General features: G+C 37.4%; 1 protein-coding gene across 3 annotated transcripts in view; it reads right to left on the reverse strand.

Moving 5' to 3' along the window:
* Positions 1-14007, reverse strand: part of AKT3 (v-akt murine thymoma viral oncogene homolog 3) — a 362354-nt gene that overhangs the window by 156626 nt on the left and 191721 nt on the right. For all 3 annotated transcript variants that reach the window (XM_011955703.1, XM_011955702.1, XM_011955704.1), the window contains one exon: positions 6306-6450. In XM_011955703.1, coding sequence (XP_011811093.1) covers positions 6306-6450 — 145 coding nt within the window. The remainder of the gene's footprint in view (positions 1-6305; positions 6451-14007) is intronic.

Genomic DNA, 14007 nt, shown 5'->3' on the forward strand with positions numbered 1-14007 from the left:
ATAACCCCATATTTATTAAGAAAAACTGAGTTTGTGGTTAAACACCTTTCATCAAAGAAAACTCCAGGCCCAGATGGTTTCACTGGTGAATTCTACAGACATTTAAAGAATAAATAACACCAATTTTATACAAACTCTTCCTGAAAATTAAAATGAGGAATACTTCTCATTCATTCTGAGACAAGCATCATCCTGATACTGAGATAGGAGTGTGGCAGGTCTGGTTTCATAAGATGCAGGTCACAAAGAGCCCGCTGGAAAAACAGGATATGGTAAAGAAGCCAGTCGAATCCCACCAAAACCAAGATGGCTATGAAAGTGCCTTCTGGTTGTCCCCAGCGCTCATTATACATTAATTATAATATATTATCTTGCCAAAGGAACCTCCCATCAGTGCCGTGACAGTTTACAAATGCCATGGCATCTTGGGAAGTTACCCTGTATGGTCTGAAAAGGAGGGAAACTGTCAGCTCTGGGAATTCCCTGCCCCTTCACCAGAAAATCTACCCCTTGTTTAGCACGTAATTAAAAAATAACCGCAAAAATAGCCAACCAGTCAACCAGTAGCCTTCAGGGCTGCTCTGCCTATGGAGTAGTCACCTTTTATTCTTTTACTTTCTTAATAAACTTGCTTTCACTTCATTCTGTTGCTTGCTCTTGAATTCCTTCTTGTGTGAAGCCAAGAACCCAGGTGGTCTCCCAGGCTGAAAGCCAATTTTTTTAACAATACTAAAATTAGAGGAAAACAATGCAAGAAAACCACATCCCAATACCTCTCATGTATCTTATATACAAATTCTTAAAATTTTAGAAATTAATGCCTACGTTTACTTTCAACATTTTTTGCTGTTCATAATTTTGATAATTTTCCCCAAATGTCAAATTACAGTGTCTTACATTCAATAATATCTCTAGTTCAAAGGAAAACATAAAGTAGCAAAGAGACAGCAGGGAAAATAACAAGACATATTAATTCAACTAAAAATCAAACATGTAGCTGTAAATATCAAATATAGTAAATCAGCTAGTGTCATTTGAACAAATAATAGGTAATAGTAGATAGATTTAATTGCATTAACAGAATAGAAAAAATCAGGGAATACTACATAACAAGCTATTTATGCTAGGTAGTCTGCAAAGATGGCTGCCACAAATTCCAATTTCTCCCTGTATGCACATTCCACTCTTCCACAAAGGGGTGGAGTCAACTTTCTCTCTCCCTGGGCTATCTCTGTATCTTGCTTTGAACACATAATATGATCAAACTGATACTATGCCAGTAACAGACAAAGCCGTTAAGCCTGGCAGTTTATGCGTTCTCTCTCTCTCAGAAAGCTCTAGAAAGTCAGCTCTAATGCTGTTAGTTAGTCCACGTTATCCTGGAGAGAGAGGCCATATGGAGAGACCTTGGAAGAAAAATTACCACTCCGAGAGAGAGGCCAAGTGGAGGAAAACCAAGACACCACAACCAACAGTCAGCACCGAGGCCCCAGACACGTAAGGAAGGTATTGTTGGATTTTCCAGCCCACCCACGTATCAGCTGCAGGCAGCTGCTTGAGAGCCATGCATGCAAGAACAATAGAATGGCTCAAACTACAAAATCATGAGATATTTACACGGCTATTGTTTTAAGACATTAAATTTTAGGTAGTTTGTTCCACAGTGTGAGGGTTAATACCGAGTGTCAATTTGATTGTATTGAAAGATGCAAAATACTGATCCTGGGTATATCTGTGAGGGTGCTGCCAAAGGAGATTAACATTTCAGTCAGTGGGCTGGGAAAGGCAGACCCACCTTAACCCGGGTGGGCACCATCTAATCAGCTGCCAGTGTGCCTAGAACATAAAGCAGGCATAAAAATGTGAAAATGCTAGACTGGCTTAGCCTCCCAGCCTACGTCTTTCTGCCATGCTGGATGCTTCCTGCTCTTGACTCCAAGCTCTTCAGCATTGAGACTCAAACTGGCTTCCTTGCTCCCCAGCTTGCAGATGGCCTACTGTGGAACCCTGTGACTATGTGAGTTTAATACTCCTTAATAAACACACACACACACACACACAATTTGTTCTGTCCGTCTAGAGAACCCTCACTAATACATATGGCAAGTAACTCAGAAACATTATTTTCATAACCAGGCCAGAGTGTCAATTTATTGCTCAAAGTTTCACTTGGACAGTATGTTCCTCATTTTTTATTTAAAAGCACTAGAAAATAATACTCGCTGTGCCCTATTACTAAATAGCATAGAAAATGAAACTGAATTATTGGGGGGTAAAAATTAGAAAACAATTTGTAAAATCCTTTATGACATTTTCAGATGAAAGGCAATATTTAATTATAAAATATTACTATATTTTGTAAGAACTGCAATTCTTGACTGGGTGTGGTGGCTCAATTTGAAAGACCAAGGCATGGGAATCACTGGAGGGCATGAGTTTGAGACCAGCCTGGGCAACACGGCAACCCTGTCTCTACGAAAAAATACAAAAATTAGCCAAGTGCGGTGGCAGGTGCCTGTAGTTCCAGCTACCTGGGAGGCTGAGTTGGGAGGATCACCTGAGCCTGTGAAGTCAAGCCTGCAGTAAGTCATGACTGTGCCTCTGCACTCCAGCCTACGTGATGGGAGTGAGACCTTGTCTCAACTAAAAATAAATAAATAGTAGTAAAATTGCAATTCTTAGGGCAATGAGGTTAAAAAAAAAAACAGCATGACAGCCTTCACTCTAAACTTCACAGCTTGTCAGTTTGACTCTCAATCTTTTTCTAGAAAAAGGGAATAAAGGGAACTTACATAGAAATTATTATTAGTTTAAAAGCACTGTATGTGATAAAATCAGAAACAGATTTCACATCTATTTTGACAAAACTTGAGGAAATTAAAAAGGCAAGGTATCTTTGCTATCAAATGCTCAAGTTCAGAATGGTACACACAATAATTGTGTAGTCTTTACAAATGAAATGTAAGCTATTACAAAATGTTTTGTTCTTCTGAATGATGTTATGGAAAAAGATACAGTAAGTCTTTAATGAAAAAAAACAGGAGTATGAATACTCTCCAGAAAAAAAATCCTCCTCCAAAGCCTGATCTTAAGAATTTATTGGGGAAATATTTTACAGTTATACTCTTCCCTTTACAGGTTTACGTGGCTGTTTTAGGTTAAGAGATACAGGGGCATACATAACAAGTGCTTAATAAATGTGTTCAAATCAGGCACGCCAGAATATAAGACATTGTCTAGACCACAAAGTAGATTAAAAATAAACATATAATCAATGAGGAACATAAAGAACTTTTAAGAATACCACAGTATTAGCATATTTGGTCAAAAAAGATAAATTCCAGATACATTTACAATGTAACAGCAAAACCAAGTGAGTAAAAAGAGAACAGCTCTAATGAAGTTCACTCCTCTGCCTCCATCTCTGCCCACTTCTTCGGGTGCTCTTTCTCATGAGAAGAGGTGGAGCTAATGTTATTAGTCAACTTCTACATAGGTTATATCACTTCTCCCTTTTAAATAAGCAGATTCATGCAGTGTGAAATCATGAGATTTCAGCAGGTCTGGCCATTGTCTCTTTTTCCTTCTCTTTTTCTCTGGATACTAGCCACTGGTATGAGTTACTGCAGCCAGGAATTAGGTGATACAATCCCAAGAACTGGAGTCAAACTTAATGGGAAAGCAGGAGGCACTGCTTATACTTTAAATGTAAATCATGAGCTTATAGCCAGTTGATCCCAGAGACGCCTATGTTAGTCAGTTAAAAATTAAGGAGAACTTTGACTCTCACTTGGCTTTTTATCCTTTTATGCTATGCCCCTTCACATACTTGACAAGGCAGACGAGAATGGTAGCTTGGCTGACCAGTTAGGCAATTCTGGGTTCTCTAATCAAATTCCTTTGAAACACTATCTTTTAATTAAAACATAGAACCACATTTTCTTTTAATTCAAACACAGAAGAGCACTTAAATCTGTCTGTGAGGCCCTTGCCTCTTTATCTACTACCCAACATCCTTCCTTTCCAAGTGAGTTTTTAACTGGCAGAGCAGACACTGTGGCAATCTACCACTAAGGGAGGTAATGAACCCTATTTCATGCAAGAAATAGCAGTCTGACGACTCTCACCATAGCCACCATAATCAGTACCTATTTTTTAAATCCTATGCCATTTGACAAAAATTAAAGAAGGAAATATATTCTATAAATTATTAGAACAATATTCTTATTTCAGAATGTGTGGTTACAGTATTAAAAATAATCCAAACTTCTGCAATTCTTTGCATGATAATTGATATACATAACGGTAGTTCTAGAATCATTTATCTTATGAAAATGACAGTAATATTTTACCACTTGAGGCTAAGTCATTAGGACTGTTATGGAGTTAGTAGTGGTACAAATGTTCTATTTCTGCACTAACTTCTGCAGTAATTTAGAACTAATTTAAATTATTTCAAAAAAGATAACAGAACTTCAAACATATAAGATCTTTTAATTGTATACTGTAACACGTCAACACACAGCTTCTTTCTTTTTCTTGGTTCATATATCTTGAGCCTCTCTAATCTCTATAATTGTTATGCTTATAATGAAGTTATATTAGAAACAAAATTATGCAGATATTCTCTTATGATTATACTGTTTCTCAAAATATTATGAAAAACTGTCCTTATATGACATTTCAATATTAGTTAATTTCAATTTATAATAAAGCTTGTAAACTCTTGGAAAAATCAGTAGAACTTTAGTATTACAACATAGTGCTAGAAAGTGAGGACTTTAGATCTTACTGCCTAGGTTTAAGTACTGGTTCCCACCCTGTGTGTAATTATGGGGAAAATTTCTTAATCCTTCCATCCTTTATTTCCCTTCACTATAAAACGGGGAGAATCATAATGGTACTCAACTTACAGTTGAAGTTCAAAATGAAAAAAAAATGTTTAAAGTATTTATGTAATATGTGCTCAATAAATATTAGCTATTAAAGTTAGCTACTATTCTTTGTCCACATAAAGATTAACCATAAACATCACTCTAAAACAGATTCTCGCAGAATTTTTTACTCCAACTGAGTCTCCAAAAATACAAACTCGTAGAAGTATTTTGAATTTGAGGTTCAATTACTTAACCATATCTGATTTATGCTATTCTTGATTTCATTTCATTTTAAATGAAATAATTTACATATGTACAAAAGAAGCTTTCTTCTCTCTGAGTAGGTAGGTGAGTGTAGCTAGACTTTGTTTTTCTTTTTGCAATGACAGAGGAACAAGGCAGGTTAAATTGACATAAAAGAAAAGAGGGATTCAGTTCAACAAACAAACAGAGATCTACAATGAAGACAGAAAGGGATCTCAGACATTTGGCCCAGATGAAGTATAGAATATTATTCTTATTCACATAAGGAAAGGATAATTAACTTTATGTTGTGACTGTATAACTTCACCAAATCCACAAGTTTAACATGGAAAAGGGAGGATATGAACTCAGGCAGTCTATCTCCAAAGAGTTCTTAATCACTGTGCTAATACCAAATTTCACGGATAATACCTTGAAAATTTGTGTCTTCTTACCTGAAGATTAATTAACAATCTAGTAAACCAAATATATTCTAAAGTGATAAACGGCAAGCTTATCTCAACACCTCTATCTTTAGATTAATCATGAAAATATCATTTTTGTAATAAGGAAACTGCTTTTCAATTTTCTATAGCAATGAAAAACAAAATTTATATTTCTCATAAAAATATAAATTGGTACTTATCATGCTGGAGCACTGAGAGAAGGAAAAGTCTACTTCCCTACTGGCTCAGAAGCAGCCATTAAATAAGAGTTATTATTTCCAAGACTGTTCACTTCCCTGCTGACTTTACCATGACTGAGGGCCCCAATCAGGAAGTACACCTGAGCCATTACTGCACATGGTGTTTAGGAGAATATGAAGTGCAAAGTGGAAAGGAACAAATCATCAGGGAAAACATTTTATTACAAAGTCTAAAACTGTATTAAAAATAATAAGGAACAATGCAAATTATAAAGCAGTATGATGGCACATCAGTCACACACGTGCCCTATCAGCATTCAGAGCTAAAGTGCTGAATCACTGAAACGATGTTCTCACTGAAACGATGTTCACCTATGTGGTTTTAAACAACAAGTATTTCAGATTCATGTGAATAAAACCCACCAATATATTTACGTATCATAAGAAAATTGGCTGACATCTTTCTGCAAATGGTAGTTTTTAGTATGTTTCTTCCAGACAAATGAATGCTGTGCTGGGAATAAGTTATTATTTTCTACCTTTCTTTTATGATGGGTTGTAGAAGCATCCATCTCTTCCTCTCCTATATTATCAATTTGTGAAGTTGGACTACAATTCATTCTCTCCTCTTCTTGCCTCTGCAGTCTGTCCGCTACAGCCTGGATAGCTTCTGTCCATTCTTCCCTACAAAAATGAGTAAAATGTCCCATTAAGAGATGATGGCAAATGATTTAAATATTTTCGTTTTATAAAATATAAATTAATACAAATAAAACCTATTTGGAGATCAAACACACACAACACACATAAGCACACACTCCCGCCATCACCCCAAAATGAAAATAGTACTAAGAGCGTTTCACTACAGGCCTAAAGTCTGTAGTAGCATTTTGTGGAAGTATGTTAAAGAAAAAAAGAGAAGAAAAAAACTGTTGAAAACTCGAGTTAAAATCATTTACATGAACAGTTAAATTTTATTTGTCTGTATATATCTATCCTACTTTTTTTTGTTTTTTTGAAACAGTCTCACTCCGCTGCCCAGGCTGGAGTTCAGTGGCATGATCTCAGCTCACTACAACCTCCACCTCCTGGGTTTAAGCAATTCTCCTGTCTCAGCCTTCTGAGTAGCCAGGATTACAGGCGTGTGCCACAGTGCCCGGCTAATTTTTGTGTTTTTAGTAGAGACAGGGTTTCACCATGTTGGCCAGGCTGGTCTCGAACTCCTGACCTCAAGTGATCCTTCCACCTCGGCCTCCCAAAGTGCTGGGATTACAGGCGTGAGCCACTGCACCTGGCCAATCCTAACTATTAAGTTGACCCTCTAAAAGTTTGCTGCAGTTTTTTGCTTAGCTATTTTAAGTCCATCATTGACATCCTCAAGATTTTTATCAGGTCCAACAGACATTCCAAGGAAAGGTTTCAAAGCCAAAACCCTTAATTGTTTCCAGATTATAGTAAATTTCTAAGGAAAAAAAAAAAAAGGATTCACCTTGTAGTATGAAAAATCAGTCTCAGGAGCACTTATATCAAGTTTTTATTTTTAGACATTTGGCTATCAGACCAAGGATAATTATTTTTCCAAATAAATTTTAAAATCAGTTTGTCTATTTCTTGAAGTCTATTTGGATTTTGACTAGAATTACATTAAATCTATAGATAAATTTTGGGAAAACTAACATCTTAATCATTTAAATCTTCTAATCCATGAACATGGTATAGCTCTATATTTATATAGGTCTTTAATTTCCCAATGCAATGTTTGTAATTTTCTGTGTGAAGATCTTTCACATCTTTAACTGAATTTATTCCTACATACAATCATGCATCACATAGCAATGTTTCAGTCAATGATGGACTGCATACACAATGGTGGTCCCCAAAGATTATTACACTGTATTTTACTGTACCTTTCCTATGCTTATATGTTTAGATACATGAATACTTACAATTACATTACAATTGCCTATAGTATTCAGTACAGTAACATGTAACAGGTTACACCACATAGCCTAGGTATGGGGTGGGCTATACCATCTAGGTTTGTCCAAGTAATAGGTTTACACAATGTTGCCTAATGAATGACATGTTTCTCAAAACATAGCACTGTCATTGACACAAGACTGTTCTTTTATGCTACTGTCGAGGGTTTTATTTCACTTTCTAATTGTTCTTGTTAGTATTTAAAAATACAATTGATTTTTGTATATTGACTTTGTATACTGCAACTTTACTAAATTCATTTATTAGTTCTAGTAGCTCTTATTTTTCTGCATTTTCTACATATGCAATCATGTGGTATGCAAACAAGAGCACCGTTACTTGTTTCCAATCCGTATGCTGTTTACATCTTTTTCTTGCTTTATTGCCCTAGATCAGACCTGCAGTACAAAGTTAAATTAAAGAGAGCAGCACACATGCTTTGTTTCACAAGTTAGGAATAACATTGAGTTTTCACCCCCCTTGAATATGATGTAAGTTGTAGATCTTTTATATATACATTTACTTAATCAACTGAGTAAGTTCTGTTCTATTTCTAGCCATCTGCATACTCTTAATGAAAGTTTGTTGAATTTTTGTCAAAAGCAGGTCAGGCGTGGTGGCTCATGCCTGTGATCCCAGCACTTTGGGAGGCTGAGGCGGGCGGATTATCTGAGGTCAGGAGTTCAAGACCAGCCTGGCCAACGAGGAGAAACCCAGTCTCTACCAAAAATACAAAAATTAGCTGGGCATGCTGGCAGGAGCCTGTAATTCCAACTACTCGGGAGCCCGAGACATGAGAATCGCTTGAACCTGGGAAATAGAGGTTGCAGTGAGCTGAAATCACACCACAGCACTCCAGCGAGGGTGACAGAGCAAGACTCTGTCTCAAAAAAAAGAAAAAGAAAATTCAGTATTTCTATAAAATGATCACGCAGATTTTTACCTTTATCATATTAATATGGTGAAATTAGCTTAATAGTTTCCAGATGTTAACACAACTTTGAATTCTTGGGATAAGCTCCATTTGATCACATAACTTAAGCTTCTATCCTTTTTACTTATTGTTTAATTTGTTGATACTTTGTTAAGAAATTTTGCATATGTTCACAAGTGTATTGGTCTATAGTTGTCTTTTCTTAAAATAGTTCTGTCTGATTTCTGAAATGAGGGTGACAGTGGCCTTATAAAATAAGTTGAGAAGTATTCCCTTCTCATTCTTTTCTGAAACAGCTTGTAGAGGATTGGTCAAATTTCTTCCTTAAATGTTTTGACAAAACTCACTGACAAGGCTGTCTGGGTTGGAACCTTTGAGGAAAGGTTCTTAATTACTAATTCACTTCCATTCATTGATACTGAGTTTTCTAATGTTTTCTTGGGTCAGTGTCAGTAATTTGTGTCTTCTTTCTTTTTCTTCTTCCTTTAACAATACTCCAAAACGTTTTTCAATTCTATTTTTTTTTCAAAGAAGTAGTTTGGGTTTCATTAATTATTCTCTACTATTTTTCTGTTTTCTATTTCACTAATTTCTGAATGCTATTGTTTCTGTTTTCTTTGGGTTTAATTTATTTTTCTGGTTTCTTAAGACAGAAGCTTAAGTTAACAATGTAAGAACTTTCTTCTTTTCAAATACAGGTATTAAAGGCTATAAATTTCCTTCTAAGCACTCATTTAGCTACACCCCACAAATTTTGATATGTATTATTTTCATTACTGTTCTTGAAAATTACTTTCTAATGGCTCTTGTGAGGTTTTTGACCCAATGATTATAAATAATTATGTTAATTTCCAGTAACTGGCATCTTTTGTCTTAATGCTGATTTCTAATTAATTCTACTGTGATTATAGAACATACACTGCATAACTTTCATCTTCCAAAACGTACTCAGAATCATTTATGACCAAGAATATGTTTTTATACACACACACACACACACACACACACACACACACACACTTTAACTTCTGGGGTACATGTGCAGAACCTGTTTTCTTACATAGGTATACACGTGCCATTGTGGTTTGCTGCATCCATCAAACCATCACCTATATTATGTATTTCTGCTACTACTATCCCTCCCCTAGCCCCCCATATCCCGACAGGCCCCAGTGTGTGATGTTCCCCTCCCTGTGTCCATGTGTTCTCATTGTTCAACTCCCACTTATGAGTGAGAACATGTGATGTTTGGTTTTCTGTTCTTGTGATAGTTTGTTGAGAATGATGGTTTCCAGCTTCATCCATGTCCCTGCAAAGAACATGAACTCATCCTTCTTATGGCTGCATAGTTTTCCATGGTGTATATGTGCCACACTTTATTTATCCAGTCTATCACTGATGGACATTTGGGTTGGTTCCAAATCTTCGCTACTGTGAATAGTGCCACAATAAACATACTTGTGCATGTGTCTTTATAGTAGAATGATTTCTAATCCTTTGGGTATACACCCAGTAATGGGACTGCTGGGACAAATGGTATTTCCAGTTCTAGATCCTTGAGGAATCACCACACTGTCTTCCACAATGGTTGAACTAATTTATACTTCCACCAACAGTGTAAAAGCATTCCTATTTCTCCACATCCTCTCCAGCATCTGTTGTTTCCTGACATTTTAATGATTGCCATTTCTAACTGGTGTGAGATGGCATCTGATTATGTTTTGATTTGCATTTCTCTAATGACCAGTGATGAGCATTTTTTCATGTTTCTTGGCTGCATAAACGTCTTTTGAGAAGTGTCTGTTCATATCCTTTGCCTACTTTGTGATGGGTTTTTTTTTCTTATACATTTGTTTAAGCTCTTTGTAGGTTGTGGATATTAGCCCTTTGTCAGATAGAAAGATTGCAAAATTTTCTCCCATTCTGTAGGATGCCTTTTCCCTCTGATGACAGTTTATTTCGCTGTGCAGCAGCTCTTTAGTTTAATTAGAGCCCATTTGTCAATTCTGGCTTTTGTTGCCATTGCTTTTGGTGTTTTAGACATGAAGTCTTTGCCCATGCCTATGTCCTGAATGGTATTGCCTGGGTTTCTTCATACTATTTTTACGGTTTTAGGTCTTACGTTTAAGTCTTTAATCCATCTTGGGTTGACTTTTGTATAAGGTGTCAGTAAGAGGTCCAGTTTCAGTTTTCTGCATATGCCTAGCCAGTTTTCCCAACACCAATTATTAAATAGGGAATCCTTTCCCCATTGCTTTTTGTCAGGTTTGTCAAAGATCAGATGGTTGTAGATGTGTGGTGTTATTTCTGAGGACTCTGTTCTGTTCCATTGGTCCATATCTCTGTTTTGGTATCAGTAGCATGCTGTTTTTGTTACTGTAGCCTTGTAGTATAGTTAGAAGTCAGGTAGCGTGATGCCTCCAGCTTTGTTCTTTTTTGCTTAGGATTGTCTTGGCTATGTGGGTTTTTTGGTTCCATATGAAGTTTAAAGTATTTTTTTCCAATTCTGTGAAAAAAGTCAATGTTAGCTTGATGTTGATAGCATTGAACCTATAAATTAATTTGGGCAGTATGACCATTTTCATGATATTGATTCTTCCTATCTATGACCATGAAATGTTTTTGCATTTGTTTGTGTCCTCTCTTATTTCCTTGAGCAGTGGTTTGTAGTTGTCCTCGAAGAGGTCCTTCACATACCTTGTAATTTGGATTCCTAGGTATTTTATTCTATTTGTAGCAATTGTGAATGGGAGTTCACTCATGATTTGGCTCTCTGTTTATTATTGGTGGATAGGAATGCTTGTGATTTTTGCACATTGATTTTGTATCCTGAGACATTGCTGAAACTGCTTATCAGCTTAAGGAGATTTGGGGCTGAGACAATGGGATGTTCTAAACATACGATCACGTAATCTGCAAACGAGAAAATTTGACTTTCTCTCTTCCTAATTGAATACCCTTTATTTCTTTCTCTCACCTGATTGCCCTGACCAGAACTTTCAATACTATGTTGAACAGGAGTGGTGAGAGAGGGCATCCTTGTCTTGTGCTGGTTTTCAAAGGGAATGCTTCCAGTTTTTGCCCATTCAGTATGATATTTGCTGTGAGTTTGTCATAAACAGCTCTTATTATTTTGAGATACATTCCATTGATACCTAGTTTATTGAGAGTTTTTAGCATGAAGGGGAGTTGAAATTTGTTGAAAGCCTTTTCTGCATCTATTGAGATAATCATGTGGTTTTTGTCATTGGTTCTGTTCATGTCATGGATTACATTTACTGATTTGTGTATGCTGCACTGGCCTTGCACCCCAGGGATGAAGCCCACTTGATCGTGACATTTCCTTTTTTTTGTTGTGTCTCTGCCAGGTCTCACCAAGGTTAAAATGAAGGAAGAAATGTTGAGGGCAGCCAGACAAAAAGATCGGGTTTCCCACAAAGGGAAGCCCATCAGACTAACAGCAGATCTCTCTGCAGAAATCCTACAAGCCGGAAGAGAGCGAGGGCCCATACTCAACATCCATAAAGAAAATATAGCGCTGGGCACGGTGGCTCAAGAGGCCAGGCGCGGTGACTCAAGCCTGTAACCCCAGCACTTTGGGAGGCCGAGACGGGTGGATCATGAGGTCAGGAGATCGAGACCATCCTGGCGAACACGGTGAAACCCTGTCTCTACTAAAAAATACAAAAAACTAGCCGGGCGAAGTGGCGGGCGCCTGTAGTCCCAGCTACTCGGGAGGCTGAGCCAGGAGAATGGCATGAACCTGGGAGGCGGAGCTTGCAGTGAGCTGAGATCCGGCCACTGCACTTCAGCCCGGGCGACAGAGCGAGACTCCGTCTCAAAAAAATAAAAATAAAAAAAAGTAAAAAAAGAAATATATATATATATTTTTGAGACGGAGTCTCACTGTTGCTCAGGCTGGATGAAGTGTAGCGGTGCAATCTTGGCTCACCGCAACCTCTGCCTCCTGGGTTGAAGTGACTGTCTGCCTCAGCCTCCCGAGTAGCTGGGAGTACAGGCGGCTCTCACCATGCTTGGCTAACTTTCTTGTATTTAGTAACATTTTGCCATGTTGACCAGGCTAATCTCGAACTCCTGACCTCAGGTGATCCACCTGACTCGGCCTCCCAAAGTGCTGGGATTACAGGCAAGAAAAGAATTTTCAACCCAGAATTTCACATCCAGCCAAACTAAGCTTCCTAAGTGAAGGAGAAATAAAATGCTTTATAGACAAGCAAATGCTGAGAGATTCTGTCACCACCATGCCTGCCTTACAAGAGCTCCTGAAGGAGGCACTAAACATGCAAAGGAACAACTGATACCAGCCACTGCAAAAATATGCCAAATTGAAAAGACCATCGACTCTATGAAGAAACTGCATCAACTAACAGGCAAAATAACCAGCTAGCATCATAATGACAGGATCAAATTCACCTATAACAATATTAACCTTAAATGTAAATGGGCTAAATGCCCCAATTAAAGGACACAGACTGGCATATTGGATAAAGAGTCAAGACCCATCAATGTGCTGTATTCAGGAGACTCATCTCTCGTGCAAAGACACACACCGGCTCAAAAAAAAGGGATGGAGAAATATTTACCAAGCAAACAGAAACCACAAAAAAACAGGAGTTGCAATCTTAATCTCTGATAACACAGACTTTAGACCAACAAAGATCATAAGAGACAAAGGCATTGCATAATGGTAAAGGGATCACTGCAACAAGAAGAGCTAATTATCCTAAATATATATGCATCCAACACAGGAGCACCCAGATTCATAAAGCAAGCTCTTAGAGACCTACAAAGAGACTTACACTCCCACACAATAATAGTGGAGACTTTAACACCCTACTGTCAATATTAGACAGATCAACGAGACAGAACTCAGCTCTGGACCAAGCGGACCTGATAGACATCTACCAAACTCTCCACCCCAAATCAACAGAATATATATTCTTCTCAGTGCCTCATTGCACTTATTCTAAAACTGACTACGTAATTGGAAGTAAAATACTCCTCAGCAAATGCAAAAGAATGAAAACCATAAGTCTCCCAGACCACAGTGCAATCAAATTAGAACTCAGGACTAAGAAACTCACTCAAAACCACACAATGACATGGAAATTGAACAACCTGCTCCTGAATGACTACTGGGTACATAACGAAATGAAGGCAGAAATAAAGATGTTCTTTGAAACCAATGAGAATGAAGACACAATGTAACAGAATCTCTGGGACACATTTAAAGCAGTGTGTAGAGGGAAATTTATAGTACTAAATGCCCGCAAGAGAAAGCAGGAAAGATCTAAAATTGACACCCT

This window comes from Colobus angolensis, unplaced genomic scaffold, assembly GCF_000951035.1.
Source record: "Colobus angolensis palliatus isolate OR3802 unplaced genomic scaffold, Cang.pa_1.0 Scaffold40, whole genome shotgun sequence".
NCBI classification, from domain to species: domain Eukaryota; kingdom Metazoa; phylum Chordata; class Mammalia; order Primates; family Cercopithecidae; genus Colobus; species Colobus angolensis.